This window comes from Bufo bufo, chromosome 7 (genome assembly GCF_905171765.1).
Source record: "Bufo bufo chromosome 7, aBufBuf1.1, whole genome shotgun sequence".
NCBI classification, from domain to species: domain Eukaryota; kingdom Metazoa; phylum Chordata; class Amphibia; order Anura; family Bufonidae; genus Bufo; species Bufo bufo.
The window spans coordinates 178172246-178185982 of NC_053395.1; the positions used below are offsets into that span (position 1 = coordinate 178172246).

General features: G+C 42.8%; 1 protein-coding gene across 2 annotated transcripts in view; it reads left to right on the forward strand.

The window, feature by feature from the left end:
• Window positions 1-13737, forward strand: part of ZNF385B (zinc finger protein 385B) — a 728692-nt gene that overhangs the window by 565233 nt on the left and 149722 nt on the right. Inside the window, exon 6 of one of the 2 annotated variants that reach the window (XM_040440755.1) lies at window positions 13093-13203. The exons of the other annotated variant lie outside the window; for it this stretch is intronic. Coding sequence (XP_040296689.1) covers window positions 13093-13203 — 111 coding nt within the window. The remainder of the gene's footprint in view (window positions 1-13092; window positions 13204-13737) is intronic. 2 annotated transcript variants of the gene reach the window in all.

Genomic DNA, 13737 nt, shown 5'->3' on the forward strand with positions numbered 1-13737 from the left:
GCTAGTAGCTGGCCTCCTCCTCCTAAAAATGTCCACATACCTTCATGTGGACCTGTATTCTACTGAACTTCCGATATCTCTGCAGGTCTTCTAGGGGATCCTCTCTTGATTATTAGAGGTGCACCTTTGGAATGACATTTAATTATTGAATTACTGATACTAATTATAAAATCTCTAAATTGACCTCAGAAGTTGGGGAGTTTTTTACAGCATCATTATTTATACAGTAAAATTAGCCACACGTTTGATCAGCTATAGTTATCTGCACAGCGCCTTGTTCTAATACAGCGCATTTAATTTCTGCATTGATATTTCCAGTACTTAAATTTTCAATCAAAATGCGGATTTCATGTATAAAAAATAAGATTAGAGAACAACCCTTCTGTTGATTTAGGATAAAGATATATTTCCTTTCTGCATCAGTCAGAACTATCATATTGATTTTGCTCAGGTTGATTCACAAGGACATCTGATAACATTTCAGATTTATTTTATGACAGGGCTGACCTTACCACATGAAAATTCATACCTTACACCCTCTATGGTTATATACTGTATAATGCTGATGGTACACCGTACTTAAAGAAAATTCAAAAATCATGTGGGAAAAATTTACTATTCCATTTGCGTCAGAATTCTCACAGTAATAAAGTCACACATTTTGAATCACGCAATTTTTTCACCAAAAAGACTTCTGGTGATTATATGAGTTGCATGAATAAAAAAAAATGCTAAATCTTCTAAACATTATGGATCCCTGACTATGAGATGACCAATACTTCCAATACTTTTCTTTAATGAGAACCTCAGTAGGATCAACCCTATTAAACTAGGCATATTTTCTGGTCGGGTTGACCCTGCTGATTAAAATGATACCTGTCTTGTCAAAATCAGTTGAGACAATCCCAAAAAAAGGTTATGTTTACCTTTTATGCAAATAAGGGGTCCAGCGCACCGAGGGCTGTCCCTAGTCCAACCTTCCCCTTCCCTCTCTGTGCACCTCAGCTCCTCCGCTTTGCAGTGCTGGCCACACCCTCCACACCCTCCACACCCTCATTTGCATAAAGAATATGAGTCTTTCTCTTAAACGTCACAACTAATTTTCACAAGACAGATATCATTTTGATCAGCAGGATGAACCCTGTATGCTTGATTTTATAGGGTTAATAATGCTGACAGGTGATATTTAATTATGTGTCTCTAAAAGTTGTCTTATAACAACAACCTATGGCCTCATGCACACGACCGTTGTGTGAATCCGTGGCCGTTGTGCCATTTTCCGTTTTTTTTTTTCGCGGACCCATTGACTTTCGGAAAATCGGAAAATGCACCGTTTTGCAGCCCCATCCGTGATCCGTGTTTCCTGTCCATCAAAAAAATATGACCTGTCCTTTTTTTTTGACGGACAACGGTTCACGGACCTATTCAAGTCAATGGGTCCGTGAAAGAACACGGATGCACACAAGATTGGCATCCGCGTCCGTGATCCGTGGCCTTAGGTTACTTTCATACAGACGGATTCAAAGATCCGTCTGCATAAAAGCTTTTTCAGAGCTGAGTTTTCACTTCGTGAAAACTCCTATCCGACAGTATATTCTAACACAGAGGCGTTCCCATAGTGATGGGGACGCTTCTACTTAGAATATACTATGAACTGTGTACATGACTGCCCCCTGCTGCCTGGCAGCACCCGATCTCTTACAGGGGGCTGTGATCCGCACAATTAACCCCTCAGGTGCTGCACCTGAGGGGTTAATTGTGCATATCATAGCCCCCTATAAGAGATCAGGGGCTGCCAGGCAGCAGGGGGCAGACCCCCCTCCCTCCCCAGTTTTAATTTCATTGGTGGCCAGTGCGGCCCCCCGGCCCCCCCCCCTTCCTCCCTCTATTGTATTATTTTAATTGGTGGCACAGTGTGCGGCCCCCCCCCCCCGGCCCTCCCTCCCTCTATTGTATTATTTTCATTGGTGGCACAGTGTGCGGCCCCCCGGCCCACCCTCCCTCTATTGTATTATTTTCATTGGTGGCACAGTGTGCGCCCCCCGGCCCCCCCTCCCTCCCTCTATTGTATTATTTTCATTGGTGGCACAGTGTGTGGCCTCCCCTTACTTAGCAATATTAGAAGCATCATACTTCTCTGCTGCGATGTCTGTGACCGGCCGGGAGCTCCTCCTACTGGTAAGTGACAGATCATTAAGCAATGCGCCACACAGACCTGTCACTTACCAGTAGGAGGAGCTCCCGGCCGGTCACAGACAGCGCAGCAGGTAAGTATGATGCTTCTAATATTGCTAAGTAACCATGGCAACCAGGACTGCAGTAGCGTCCTGGTTGCCATGGTTACCGATCGGAGCCCCAGCGATTAAACTGGGACTCCGATCGGAACTCTCCGCTGGGGGGCCGCACACTGTGCCACCAATGAAAATAATACAATAGAGGGAGGGGGGCCGAGGGGAGTCTGCCCCCTGCTGCCTGGCAGCCCCTGATCTCTTACAGGGGACTATGATACGCACAATTAACCCCCTCAGGTGCAGCAGTTCTTAGTACATAGTTCTTAGTCAATTCTAACTTGAAGCATCCCCATCACCATGGGAACGCCTCTGTGTTAGAATATACTGTCGGATCTGAGTTTCACGATCTAACTCATATCCGACAGTATATTCTAACATAGAGGCGTTCCCATGGTGATGGGGACGCTTCAAGTTAAAATATACCATCGGATTGGAGAAAACTCTGATCCGATGTTATATTAACTCCTGACTTAACATTGAAAGTCAATGGGGGACGGATCCGTTTGCAATTGCACCATATTGTGTCAACGTCAAACGGATCCGTCCACATTGACTTGCATTGTAAGTCAGGACGGATCCGTTTGGCTCTGCACGGCCAGGCGGACACCAAAATGACTTTTTTTTCATGTCCGTGGATCCTCCAAAAATCAAGGAAGACCCACGGACGAAAAAACGGTCACGGATCACGGACCAACGGAACCCCGTTTTGCGGACCGTGAAAAATTACTGCAGTGTGCATGAGGCCTATCCCCTATGCACAGCGTCCCCAGTATTCGGTCCCCTGTTGATCACAAGTAGTGATGAAGACGAAGTCTTGAATTCGAATCGGCTGCTTCGCCAAACTTCAACAAGAAATTTGATTCGTTATGAATTAATTCGTCACCACATGATCACGCTGGGCACGCATGATGACGTCATCACTGATCGTATAATTTTTTTAATTTTTTAGCCACCATTTCAGTAAAAATGGATTCATTACCATGAAAACGCGGATAAACTTGGCCTTGTGGCGAATTGAATTTTTCCTGAAATTTGGATCAAAGTCCTCGTCGGATACTTCGATTCGCTCAACAGTAATCACAAGAACAGGGGCCCAGGTTCTCACATTTGAATGGAGCAGGGGGGATTCCACTCAACTCTGCTCTTGTACTCCAGCAGTCCCATAGACTTGAATGAAGTGGATGACACCCATGCATCTCCCCCACTCCATTCAAACAGGGGAAAACAGCCCCATTCTCGTGAGGGGTAGAATTCCCAGCAGTCAGACCCCCGCCGATGATGCCCTGTTCTGTGGATGAGGGATAAGTTGCTTTAATGAGACATCTTTAAACAAATGGGAGGTGGGGGGTGATTTATCAAACTGGTGTAAAGTAGAACTGACTTGGTTGCCCATAGCAACCAATCAGATTCCTCCTTTCATTTTCCAAAGGAGCTGTCCAAAATGAAAGGTGGAATCTGATTGGTTGCTATGGGCAACTAAGCCGGTTCTACTTTACACCAGTTTCATAAATGACCCCCATGATGTGCAGTGTTTCCATGCCCTTATCTTTCTCAGAATGCACAGAGATTACATCAATGTATAATCATTTGACTTGTGTATGGACAGACTGGTTTGCAGCATTCAAAGTGAAACATAAAGCATTAAAATAGAAAACGCCTCGTACAATTCGGCAGTGCATTTTTCCATTCTTGTCGCTATAACTTGTTGGTATTTAATTTTCCTGGTCAGATACAACTTTTCAGTCACTAAATATGTTCCATGCAGATAAAGATAATTGCACTTTATGTCGTTCCCTAATATATTAGCGTGGGTTCATCAAGGCAGAAATTAGACTTTACAATTGCTATTACTCTGGAGCAGATAGAAGTACATTCTGCAGGCGCTGTACTTCTATAAGGCCGCTTAGCGCAGAGTGCTCCTGCAGTGTCCCACAGCAAGTGGTGATGTACTGTGTTTCATACACAGTCCCAAAGGCTGTGTATGTAGAGAGCAGCGGGTTCCTAGCTTCTGTTGCTAGGCCGGGCTGGCACCACCCCTTCCTCTCTAGGAGAAAATACGTCAGTCTAGTGTGAGCTTTGGGTATGTGTGCAGCAAAGACCAGAGCTTAAAGGGATTCTGTCAGCCAGATTATGGCTATAGAGCCATTCATGGGTTATGGTAGTTCTGTCAATCACCTTTGAAAAGAGACCAAGGGGCTGTGACAAATGTCTGGGGAGCCCAGCCGCACCCATTCTGAAGGAGCCCAGAACCGCCCCACATGCCAAAGTCCCTTCCTTGCTCCCCCGACGTCATTCAAAGGACTCAACATAATCTCGCGTGAGTGCCTGTACTCCTTAGGCTACTTTCACACTAGCGTTAATATTTTCTGCTATTGAGATCCGTCATAGGGTCTCAATACCGGAAAAAAAACGCTTCTGTTTTGTCCCCATTCATTGTCAATGGGAACAAAACGGAACTGAACAGAACGGAACGCTCCAAAATGCATTCTGTTCCGTTCTCCTACCGCAGAGCAAACCACAGCATGCTGTGGTTTGCTTTCCGTCCTGGGATGCGGAGCAAGACGGATCCCCAATACAAGTCAATGGGCACGGATCCGTTTTCTCTGACACAATAGTAAATGGATCCGTCCCCCATTGATTTTCAATGGAGTTCATGACTGATCCGCCTTGGCCATGTTAAAGATAATACAACGGATACTGATGGTTGTATTATCAGTAACGGAAGCGTTTTTGCTGAACCCTGCCAGATCAAGCAAAAACGCTAGTGTGAAAATAGCCTTATATAAGCGCCTGCGCGGTCTTCTATCCTTGTACTGGCATGAGCTTTAGGGAACAGACTGTGCATGCAGCACAAGTGATCCTTGAAAAACTTATACCATAGACTTCAATACATTAATATTGCCGCCTAGGGGGTCTGTGATGTCTTCCTATTAATCCCTGCCACAGCCTCCTCTTGTCTTACTATAGCCTCCCAGATGTTGCAGGCACTATTGACTGTGGCATCTGAAGAGTTAGGTGTCCTTGAGCAGAGTTTTCTCTGATCACGGACATTCTCCACCAGTGTCACCTTGTAACAGCCATCACCCACCAGCTATGACACTGGATCAGCTACTGAGCCAGCTCCAAATCCGAAGGATAGGTCATCAATATGTACTGGCTGTGCAGCCCCTTTAAACTCCCATCATTTGCTATACATATACAGCAGATGTCGCCAAGGGGTTAAATATTGATGACCTATCCTCTTGTAAAGGTCTTGTACAGTTCTTCTGTTATTCCTCCTAGAAATGCATAACTAATTGAGAATATGGCCTAATACACTGACATTGTCCAATTAGTGCTGCAGGTAACTATATAGGAATGCCTCCTCGACAAGGGGAATGATAGCACGCAGTTTTCAATTTATTCATTTATTTCTAGGAGTAATAACAGAGGGACGACAGAGAGTTATAAGAAAACATGCTTCGGAATTTTTATTTGATGATGATTACAAGTGTTCAGTCAGGATCTCAGCAGTGCCTTTTTTTAAGAGCAGCATGGTGGCTCAGTGGTTAGCACTGGCGCCTTGAAGTGCTGGGGTCCAAGGTTTGAGTCCGACCAAGGACAACATCTGCATGGAGTTTGTATGTTCTTCCAGTGTTTGTGTGGGTTTCCTCCCACACTCCAAAGACATACTGAAAGGGACATTAGGACTCTTTCACACACTGGCGTCGCGTGTCAGGGCCGGGTGCGTTGCGGGAAAGTGCGCGAGTGCAAAGCGTTTTAATGCATTTTGCACGCGCGTGAGAAAAATTGGCATGTTTGGTACCCAGACCCGAACCCGGACTTCTTCACAGAAGTTTGGGTTTGGGTTCGGTATTCTGTAGATTTTATTATTTTCCATTATAACATGGTTATAAGGGAAAATAATAGCATTCTTAATACAGAATGCAAAGTAAATCAGGGATGGAGGGGTTAAAAAAATTTAAATTAAATTAAATTCACCTCATCCACTTGTTCGCGCAGCCCGACTTGTCTTCTTTCTTCTTCTTTGAGGACCTGGAAGAAAAGGACTTTTGGTGACATCATGGTGATGGATCATGTGATGGACCATGTGATGAGCGCAGTGACGTCACCAAAGGTCCTTTTCTCCCAGGTCCTCAAAGAAGAAGAAAGAAGACAAGCCGGGCTGCGCGAACAAGTGGATGAGGTGAATTTAATTTATTTATTTTTATTTTTTTAACCCCTCCATCCCTAATTTACTTTGCATTCTGGATTAAGAATGCTATTATTTTCCCTTATAACCATGTTATAAGCGATAATAATAATGATCGGGTCCCCATCCCGATTGTCTCCTAGCAACCGTGTGCGAAAATCGCACTGCATCTGCACTTGCTTGCGGATGCTTGCGATTTTCACGCAGCCCCATTCACTTCTATGGATTGTGAAAAACACACAATATAGAGCATGTTGTGATTTTCATGCAACGCACAAGTGATGCGTGAAAATCACTGCTCCTGTGCACAGCCCCATAGAAATGAATGGGTCCGGATTCAGTGTGGGTGCAATGCCTTCACCTCACGCATTGCACCCGCGCGGAATACTCGCCCGTGTGAAAGGGACCTTAGATTGTGAGCTCTATTGAAGACAGCAGGCAATGAAGATGTCTGTAAGTCTACTTTCACACTCTCGTTTTGGCATTCCGTTTGTGAGATCCGTTCAGGGCTCTCACAGGCGGTCCAAGACGGATCAGTTTTGCCCTAATGCATTGTGAATTGAAAAGGATCCGCTCAGAATGCATCAGTTTACATCAGTTCAGTCTCCATTCTGCTTGCAGCGTTTTGGTGTCCGTCTGACGAAACTGAGCCAAACCGATCCGTCCTGGCACACAATGCAAGTCAATTAGACGGATCAGTTTTCACTGACACAATCTGGCACAATAGAAAACGGATCCGTCCTCCATTGACTTTCAATGGTGTTCAAGACGGATCTTCGTCTTGGCTATGTTAAAGATAATACAAACGGATCCATTACGGATCCGCACAAAACGCGAGTGTGAAGGTAGCCTAAGGCGCTGCGGAATATGTCAGCGCTATATAAGTGAGTAAAATAAGATAAACAGCTCCGATCTAAGCCCTGTGCATGGCGGTAATACTGTAGAGGTCCCCGTGGCTCCCAGTAGTTGCCTTTGGCTATGACAAGTTAAAAATTAATTGAATAAGAATTGTCATTGTCTATATGGTTTCAGTGATCGAGTTACAACCAGACGACACATTCAATTCTGCTATTCAAACATAGAGTAATCCACCTAAGTGTCAGCCATGTTTAAATGTTAATGCGGCACCTTCCGGAATTCTAATAATGACCTAAGTCCACTCTGTTCCCGTGTTTGGGAAACATCGTCATCTGCTCAGAAGGGAATCTTACACTTTAAAGCCCAGGAGACTCGCAGCGGGGACGTTTGGTGTGGGTTTTTGCTTGCACAGCCAGAGACTTTGGGCATGATCTGCTCCTTCTCCTGTCATCTGTCAGTGACTAGAGGATTGTTAACTCAAGGGGCCAAGACGGCGTCACGGGTTCCTCACTGCTGAGCAGACACTTATTCCTTCATGCAGACAACACCTGGAAAAGTGGTTCAGGTAGTTGAAGCAAAATGTCACTTTTTCTGTGCACGTTCCTTTTGTCAAGCTGGAGTGGTAGTTTTACAGGTAGTAGTCCTCCACCATAGAGCATCTCAAATTTGAAGTTATTGGCTTTAATACTTGCATTTGGTTCACATTTTATTCACTTTCTATATATTTGGTGATGTTCAAGATTGTGATTAGTTGTATTGGGCTATGGTGTCGACAAATGTAACATATACTGTAAACTTCACATTTTAGTTGATGAGTAGCGTTGTCTGAAGTCGTTGTATTAAGGGGTCGTCTTACTCATTGTCCATATTGCCTCCTTTGATAGCTTGATTCATTTTTTCATCATATTATACACTGTTAGTATTCAGGGGTTACGACCACCCTGCAATCTAGTTGTGGTGGTCGTGCTTGCAAACTATAGGAACAAGTGGCAGCCTCTCTGGTGTCTTTGACCTCAGGACTGTACATAGGCTGGTGCTTTTTCCTATAGTGTGCAAGCACAACCACCACTGCTGGATGGCAGGGTGGTCATAACCCCTGGATACAAGCAGTGTATAACGTGATGGAAAAATGAATCCAGCCAACAAAGGAAGCAATGTGGACAATCACAATACATTAGTAAGTGGCTTGTATTAACTTTGCATTATTCTACATAATAAATGTAATTTACTAAAGTGAGACAACCCCATTTAATATCATCTGGGTCACGTTGCTAGGTTCATACCACTTGTGTTAAGAAATAGAGATGAGCAAAGCGACTTCAGATGCTACATCCAAGTCGCTTCGCTAAAAAAATTCGTTATAATACTGCACGGAGATTCATCTCCGTACAGTATTAGAATGTATGGGCTCCGATGAGCCGAAGCCAGTGATTCACGAAGTCGTGCGCGACTTCATTGAATAACTTCGCTAATTGATTATTACAGTGAAAAACATTGGAACCAAACTTGACTTTGGTTCCAAGGTACCACTCGGAACAGAAGCCGAGTTTGGTTCCAAGTTTTGAAGTGTTTTTTTTACTGTAATAATTGATTACCGAAGTTATTTAACGAAGTCTCGCGCGACTATAGCTTATCGGAGCCCATACATTCTAATACTGCACGGAGACGAATCTCCGTGCAGTATTATAACAATTTTTTTTAGCGAAGCCACTTTGGATGTAGCATCCAAAGCTCGCTTCGCTCATATCTATTAAGAAATATGGAAAGAGGGTTGTTTTTTTTATTTTTTATTTTTAGATTTGTCTTGCCTTCTCTGGCGAGGGGAAGGGGAAAAAAGGGTAATTTTTTTGTATATATTATGTATATGTGTGTAAACAAACCCCTAATCGAGGGTATCGGATGGGGAATTGTTATCTTGATGTTTTTAAAGTGAACATATTTAAATAAAGTAAATAAAAAAAAAAGAAATATGGAAAGTATTATGGAATATAAGTCTATCAAGAAAAAAAAACACAGCCGACACTACCCGATCAATCTGGATAGACCCTTATCAGCACTAGATCAATAGCGATATTAGGTGGTGCTCTGCTCAATAGATACATATAAATACTAAGTAGTAAGAAACACAGGTAGTGGCACTAACCATCATGTTCACTTTGCAGCTTTATTGGAAATAAAAAAGGGATCGGACACAGGCACTGCAGAAAAAATAAGGCAACAGCCGTTTCGCGCACCTTGCGCTTTGTCAAGCCTAGACAAAGCGCAAGGTGCGCGAAACGGCTGTTGCCGGATTTTTTTTCTGCAGTGCCTGTGTCCGATCCCTTTTTTATTTCCAATAAAGCTGCAAAGTGAACATGATGGTTAGTGCCGCTACTTGTGTTTCTTACTACTTAGTATTATGGAGTATAGCTTCATATCCAAGATAGAAAAGAGGGCTTCTAAAGATGTCAGGTCTCCAATGCTTCTTTTCCTAGACACAATATACAGTTAAGAGGACGCTGAGTTCGCATGCACAGCACCTCTCCATTCAATACTATGGGAGTTCCAAAAACTGAATGGATTTAAAAGTTGTGCATGCGTGGCCACTCCTCATTTCACTGCCATAGGACCTCCAGAATAGCCAAGCACTATTTTTGGAAGTCCCATAGAGTTGAATTTACAGTGGTCGCATTTTTGCAACTTGCTCTCTATTTACTTGAGATAGCAGAAGTTCCCAGAGGTGGGACCTGCACTTATTGGACATTTTTGGCATATCCTACCAATATACCATAAATGTCTCTATGGGAATAATAATCCTTTCTGCTTATCTACTTATCCGCACTGTGACTGTATAATTTATTTAAATCGACTTTTAGAAAATAAAAATGCATACATTTTTCGACTGTGCAGGTTTGAACGTGTTACGTCAGTTCATTTATGACTTCAGTGTGAGAAACAATAGCTGCCTAACTTGTGATTTGGACGAAAGAAGACCAGCGTGCAGTGGTTTGGTTTTTGTGTGGTCTAAGGGTGTGCATGGTATCGATATTTATTGAAGACTTTGGCTGTGATTCATCAAGACCGGTGCAGCACACATCGGTCTTGATGGGGCTTGCATAGCCGGAGGAGGCATGTCATACTTGACAAGGCTTAGGCCTCATCACGAATTACATTTCTCCTCTAGCTCTATGGGCAATGCAATAAAATCTACTGCAGCTCGAAGCTGCTGTAAATTTCAGTCATTATTCAAACCAGTTTCTGGAGTAAATAATGATGGATGACCCTGACCACATCAAGCCCTTGATACTCCCCCTTTAAAAAATTTTTATAAAAAGGCTGATGAAGACTGGACGGGCCGATACGCGTCCTCAATATGTATGATGTAATAAAGAAAGAGATGTTTTGAAGACAAAGAGAGTCTGATAGGATTTTTTGCTACATTTCCATTGGAGTGATTCCTTTCCCGTGCCGACGAACTGGAAGTCAGGTGCTGACTATTTTTTGCAAGCCATGAAAAAGGAGCAGGATGTCCGTCCACGACTGATGACAACACTGAGAGTGCACGTGAACTGATTCCGTAGTATAGACAATTGACGGATTATTACCTGTTTGGTCCCCTGAAAGAAGCCCTACAAGGATGAAAATTCATATCTGATGAAAAGGTGAAGACAGCGGTGCATTTGTGGCTCTCAGCTCACCCTAAAATATTTTTTTTAATGAGAGAATACGAAACATTGTCGACAGATGGACAGTGTTTTTTGAAAAGCAGGGAGATTGTGTCGAAACATGATGTGTTTGTCTTTTTTGAAAGTTTGATTAAATAGATTCTACAACCAGATTGCAGATAAGATATATATATATATATATATATATATATATTAAACTATTAAAATCCACACAAACCCTACCTTCTATGAGCTTTTTTAGTTTCATTGATCTTGACTTGGTCAAATGAAAAACCTACTTGAGAGGGGCTTAACTGACACTGAGATTTCACGGGTTCAGGGTGGATATATTTTTGAATACAAACTTTTTAGGGGATCATTCATCATTCTGAAATACGCCTAAATTAGCGCATATTGCAGAGTAACAGCTAGTTGCACCACAATCTGCGACTTCGCCCTGCTCGTGCCAGGTCTAAAATTGTAGGCGTGGCGGGGAAAGGGACGGGCCATCAGGCCCGTCTCATTTACCATTTTCTACGCCTGTTTCAGGCTCAGAAAATGGTCTAAATGTAAGACAGCTCGGAAGCTGTCTTACAGTTAGAACTGGCGCTGAATGCGCCGAAGTTATGGAGTGGCCGGCGCCTCTTCATAACTTCGGTGGATCCTCCGATAGCTATGGGACTTTATTAAGACTGGCGTCTAAAATGCTGGTCTTAATAAATGTGCCCCTTAGTTCTAGAATTTCCAAAAATACAATTCTATTTGCAAAGCACGACAACTATACTGAGTACATGTTATTCAATTTTCGACGATTTATACCCTGTCAGCCAGAGATCTGTGCAATATGAAAAGCTTCTACTACTCTAGGTAAAAGAAATTAGGAGCAACAGATTATGGAATGACATAATCATAAGACAAGTAAACTCCTTTATCATTGCTTTTATACGCTGTCAGCCTTATCAAATTCTTCTGAAATAAAATATCATCTTAGTTATGTGACCTAGCACACATTGGGGCACATTCATCAGCGACATGATGACAGTTTTCTGTTGCTCAAGCCATATTTATCAAGCCACTGACAACTTTTTGAGGAAAACTTTCTGAAAGTGGTAGAAAAAGAGGGGTGAGTACAGGCTATTTGCCCCCCACTAAAGGCATAGTCTTATTCCCTGATCAGCATCCATTATGCGGAAGAGGACTGCAAACAATAAACTAGAGTTCCATGTTGAAGGACCACTCAATGGTGCACCAATATTAGTGAATATCTTCTCTTTATTGGAGATAGACACTTCTACATATCTGAACGTTTTGATAGGGACCTCAGGCCAGAAGGGCAGGATCTCCCAATTATATAAATCATTAGTTAGATAACTTTTTAACAAGGTCGTTTCCCCAGGTCAGAAGGCTTGGGGAATTGACTGTCCAAGGGTCACTTCACAGGAATGGGGCAATGTATATGCCTAATTAAGATTAGTCTCGCATAATGCAAATCACATTTTGGTACAGTTTAATATTCGACACAGAGTGTATATCATGCCGAGCTGGCTTATTAAATGTGGAATAAGAGAATCTTCTAAGTTCCCACGGTGTGATGAACAGCGGGCAGTTTTCCGGCACATGCTTTGGTTATGTCCGGATCTTAAAGCTTACTAAAAAGAAAAAGAAAAAGATTTAAAAAAATAAAAATAAAAAAAATAAGTAATAGTGAATATCTCCATCGATTTGAAAGCGAATCGTAAAATTTAGACTAGATTTATATTTTAAAACCTGTCTGAGAATATTCTGGACAGATGGATTTCGGTGGTAACTTGGTGATCCTAGACTACTCGTAGGATGTGCAATGATAGCCTACAGCCAGTACTGCCATTACCATTACAATTAGACCAGATGGACATAGACATCTAACTCATATGACTTTGCACCTTGTGTTGCGGTCAACAGGGTATACATTATGTTTGCACTATACAACTTCGTCTACCTAGCAACAACCGAGGAGATCTCACCTCTTTCGTGGCACATGAACTGTTTCTTCCAACATTCAGCAAAATATGGCTTTTTACGTACGATGCAAGACAGCGCTTTTTATTTCTATTATCTCTCTTTCTAGATGGATCCTGTGCAAAAAGCAGTAATAAACCATACGTTTGGTGTTTCCATTCCACCAAAGAAAAAACAAGTCATTTCTTGCAATGTCTGCCAGCTTCGTTTTAATTCTGATGTAAGTATATGATATTCTCATGAACAAAGAGGAGGCTATTGGTTATTATTAGATCATTAAAGATTGTCTGGCCCCTAACTCAAAATTACTTAAAGGGATTTTCCAGGCTCTTGATATTTATGATCTATTCTCAAGACAGTCATTAATATCTTATCCGTGAGGGTCCGACTGTAGCTCATCTCCCATTAAAGTGAATGGGAGTTGAGCTGCAGTAACTAGGCATGACCACTACACTTTGAACGGTGGGGATGAGGGGTGCTGAGCCCACAATTATTAGATATTGATAACACTTGCCCACACTTATTAGATATTGATAACCTATCCCACACCTTTCCAAGCAGCTCCGTTCCTGCACAGACTGTCCCATCCCCTGTGGACTGGAAGTGTGACGTCTCAGCGGTAAGGTCCAATTGGGCACATATAACTGCTGAAGCCAGTGAATGGCTGCAGCAGTGCACATTATGACGGATGGGACATCACGCTTCCAGTTCACAGGAGACTAGAAGCTGCAGGGATAGGACCATCCACGCTGGA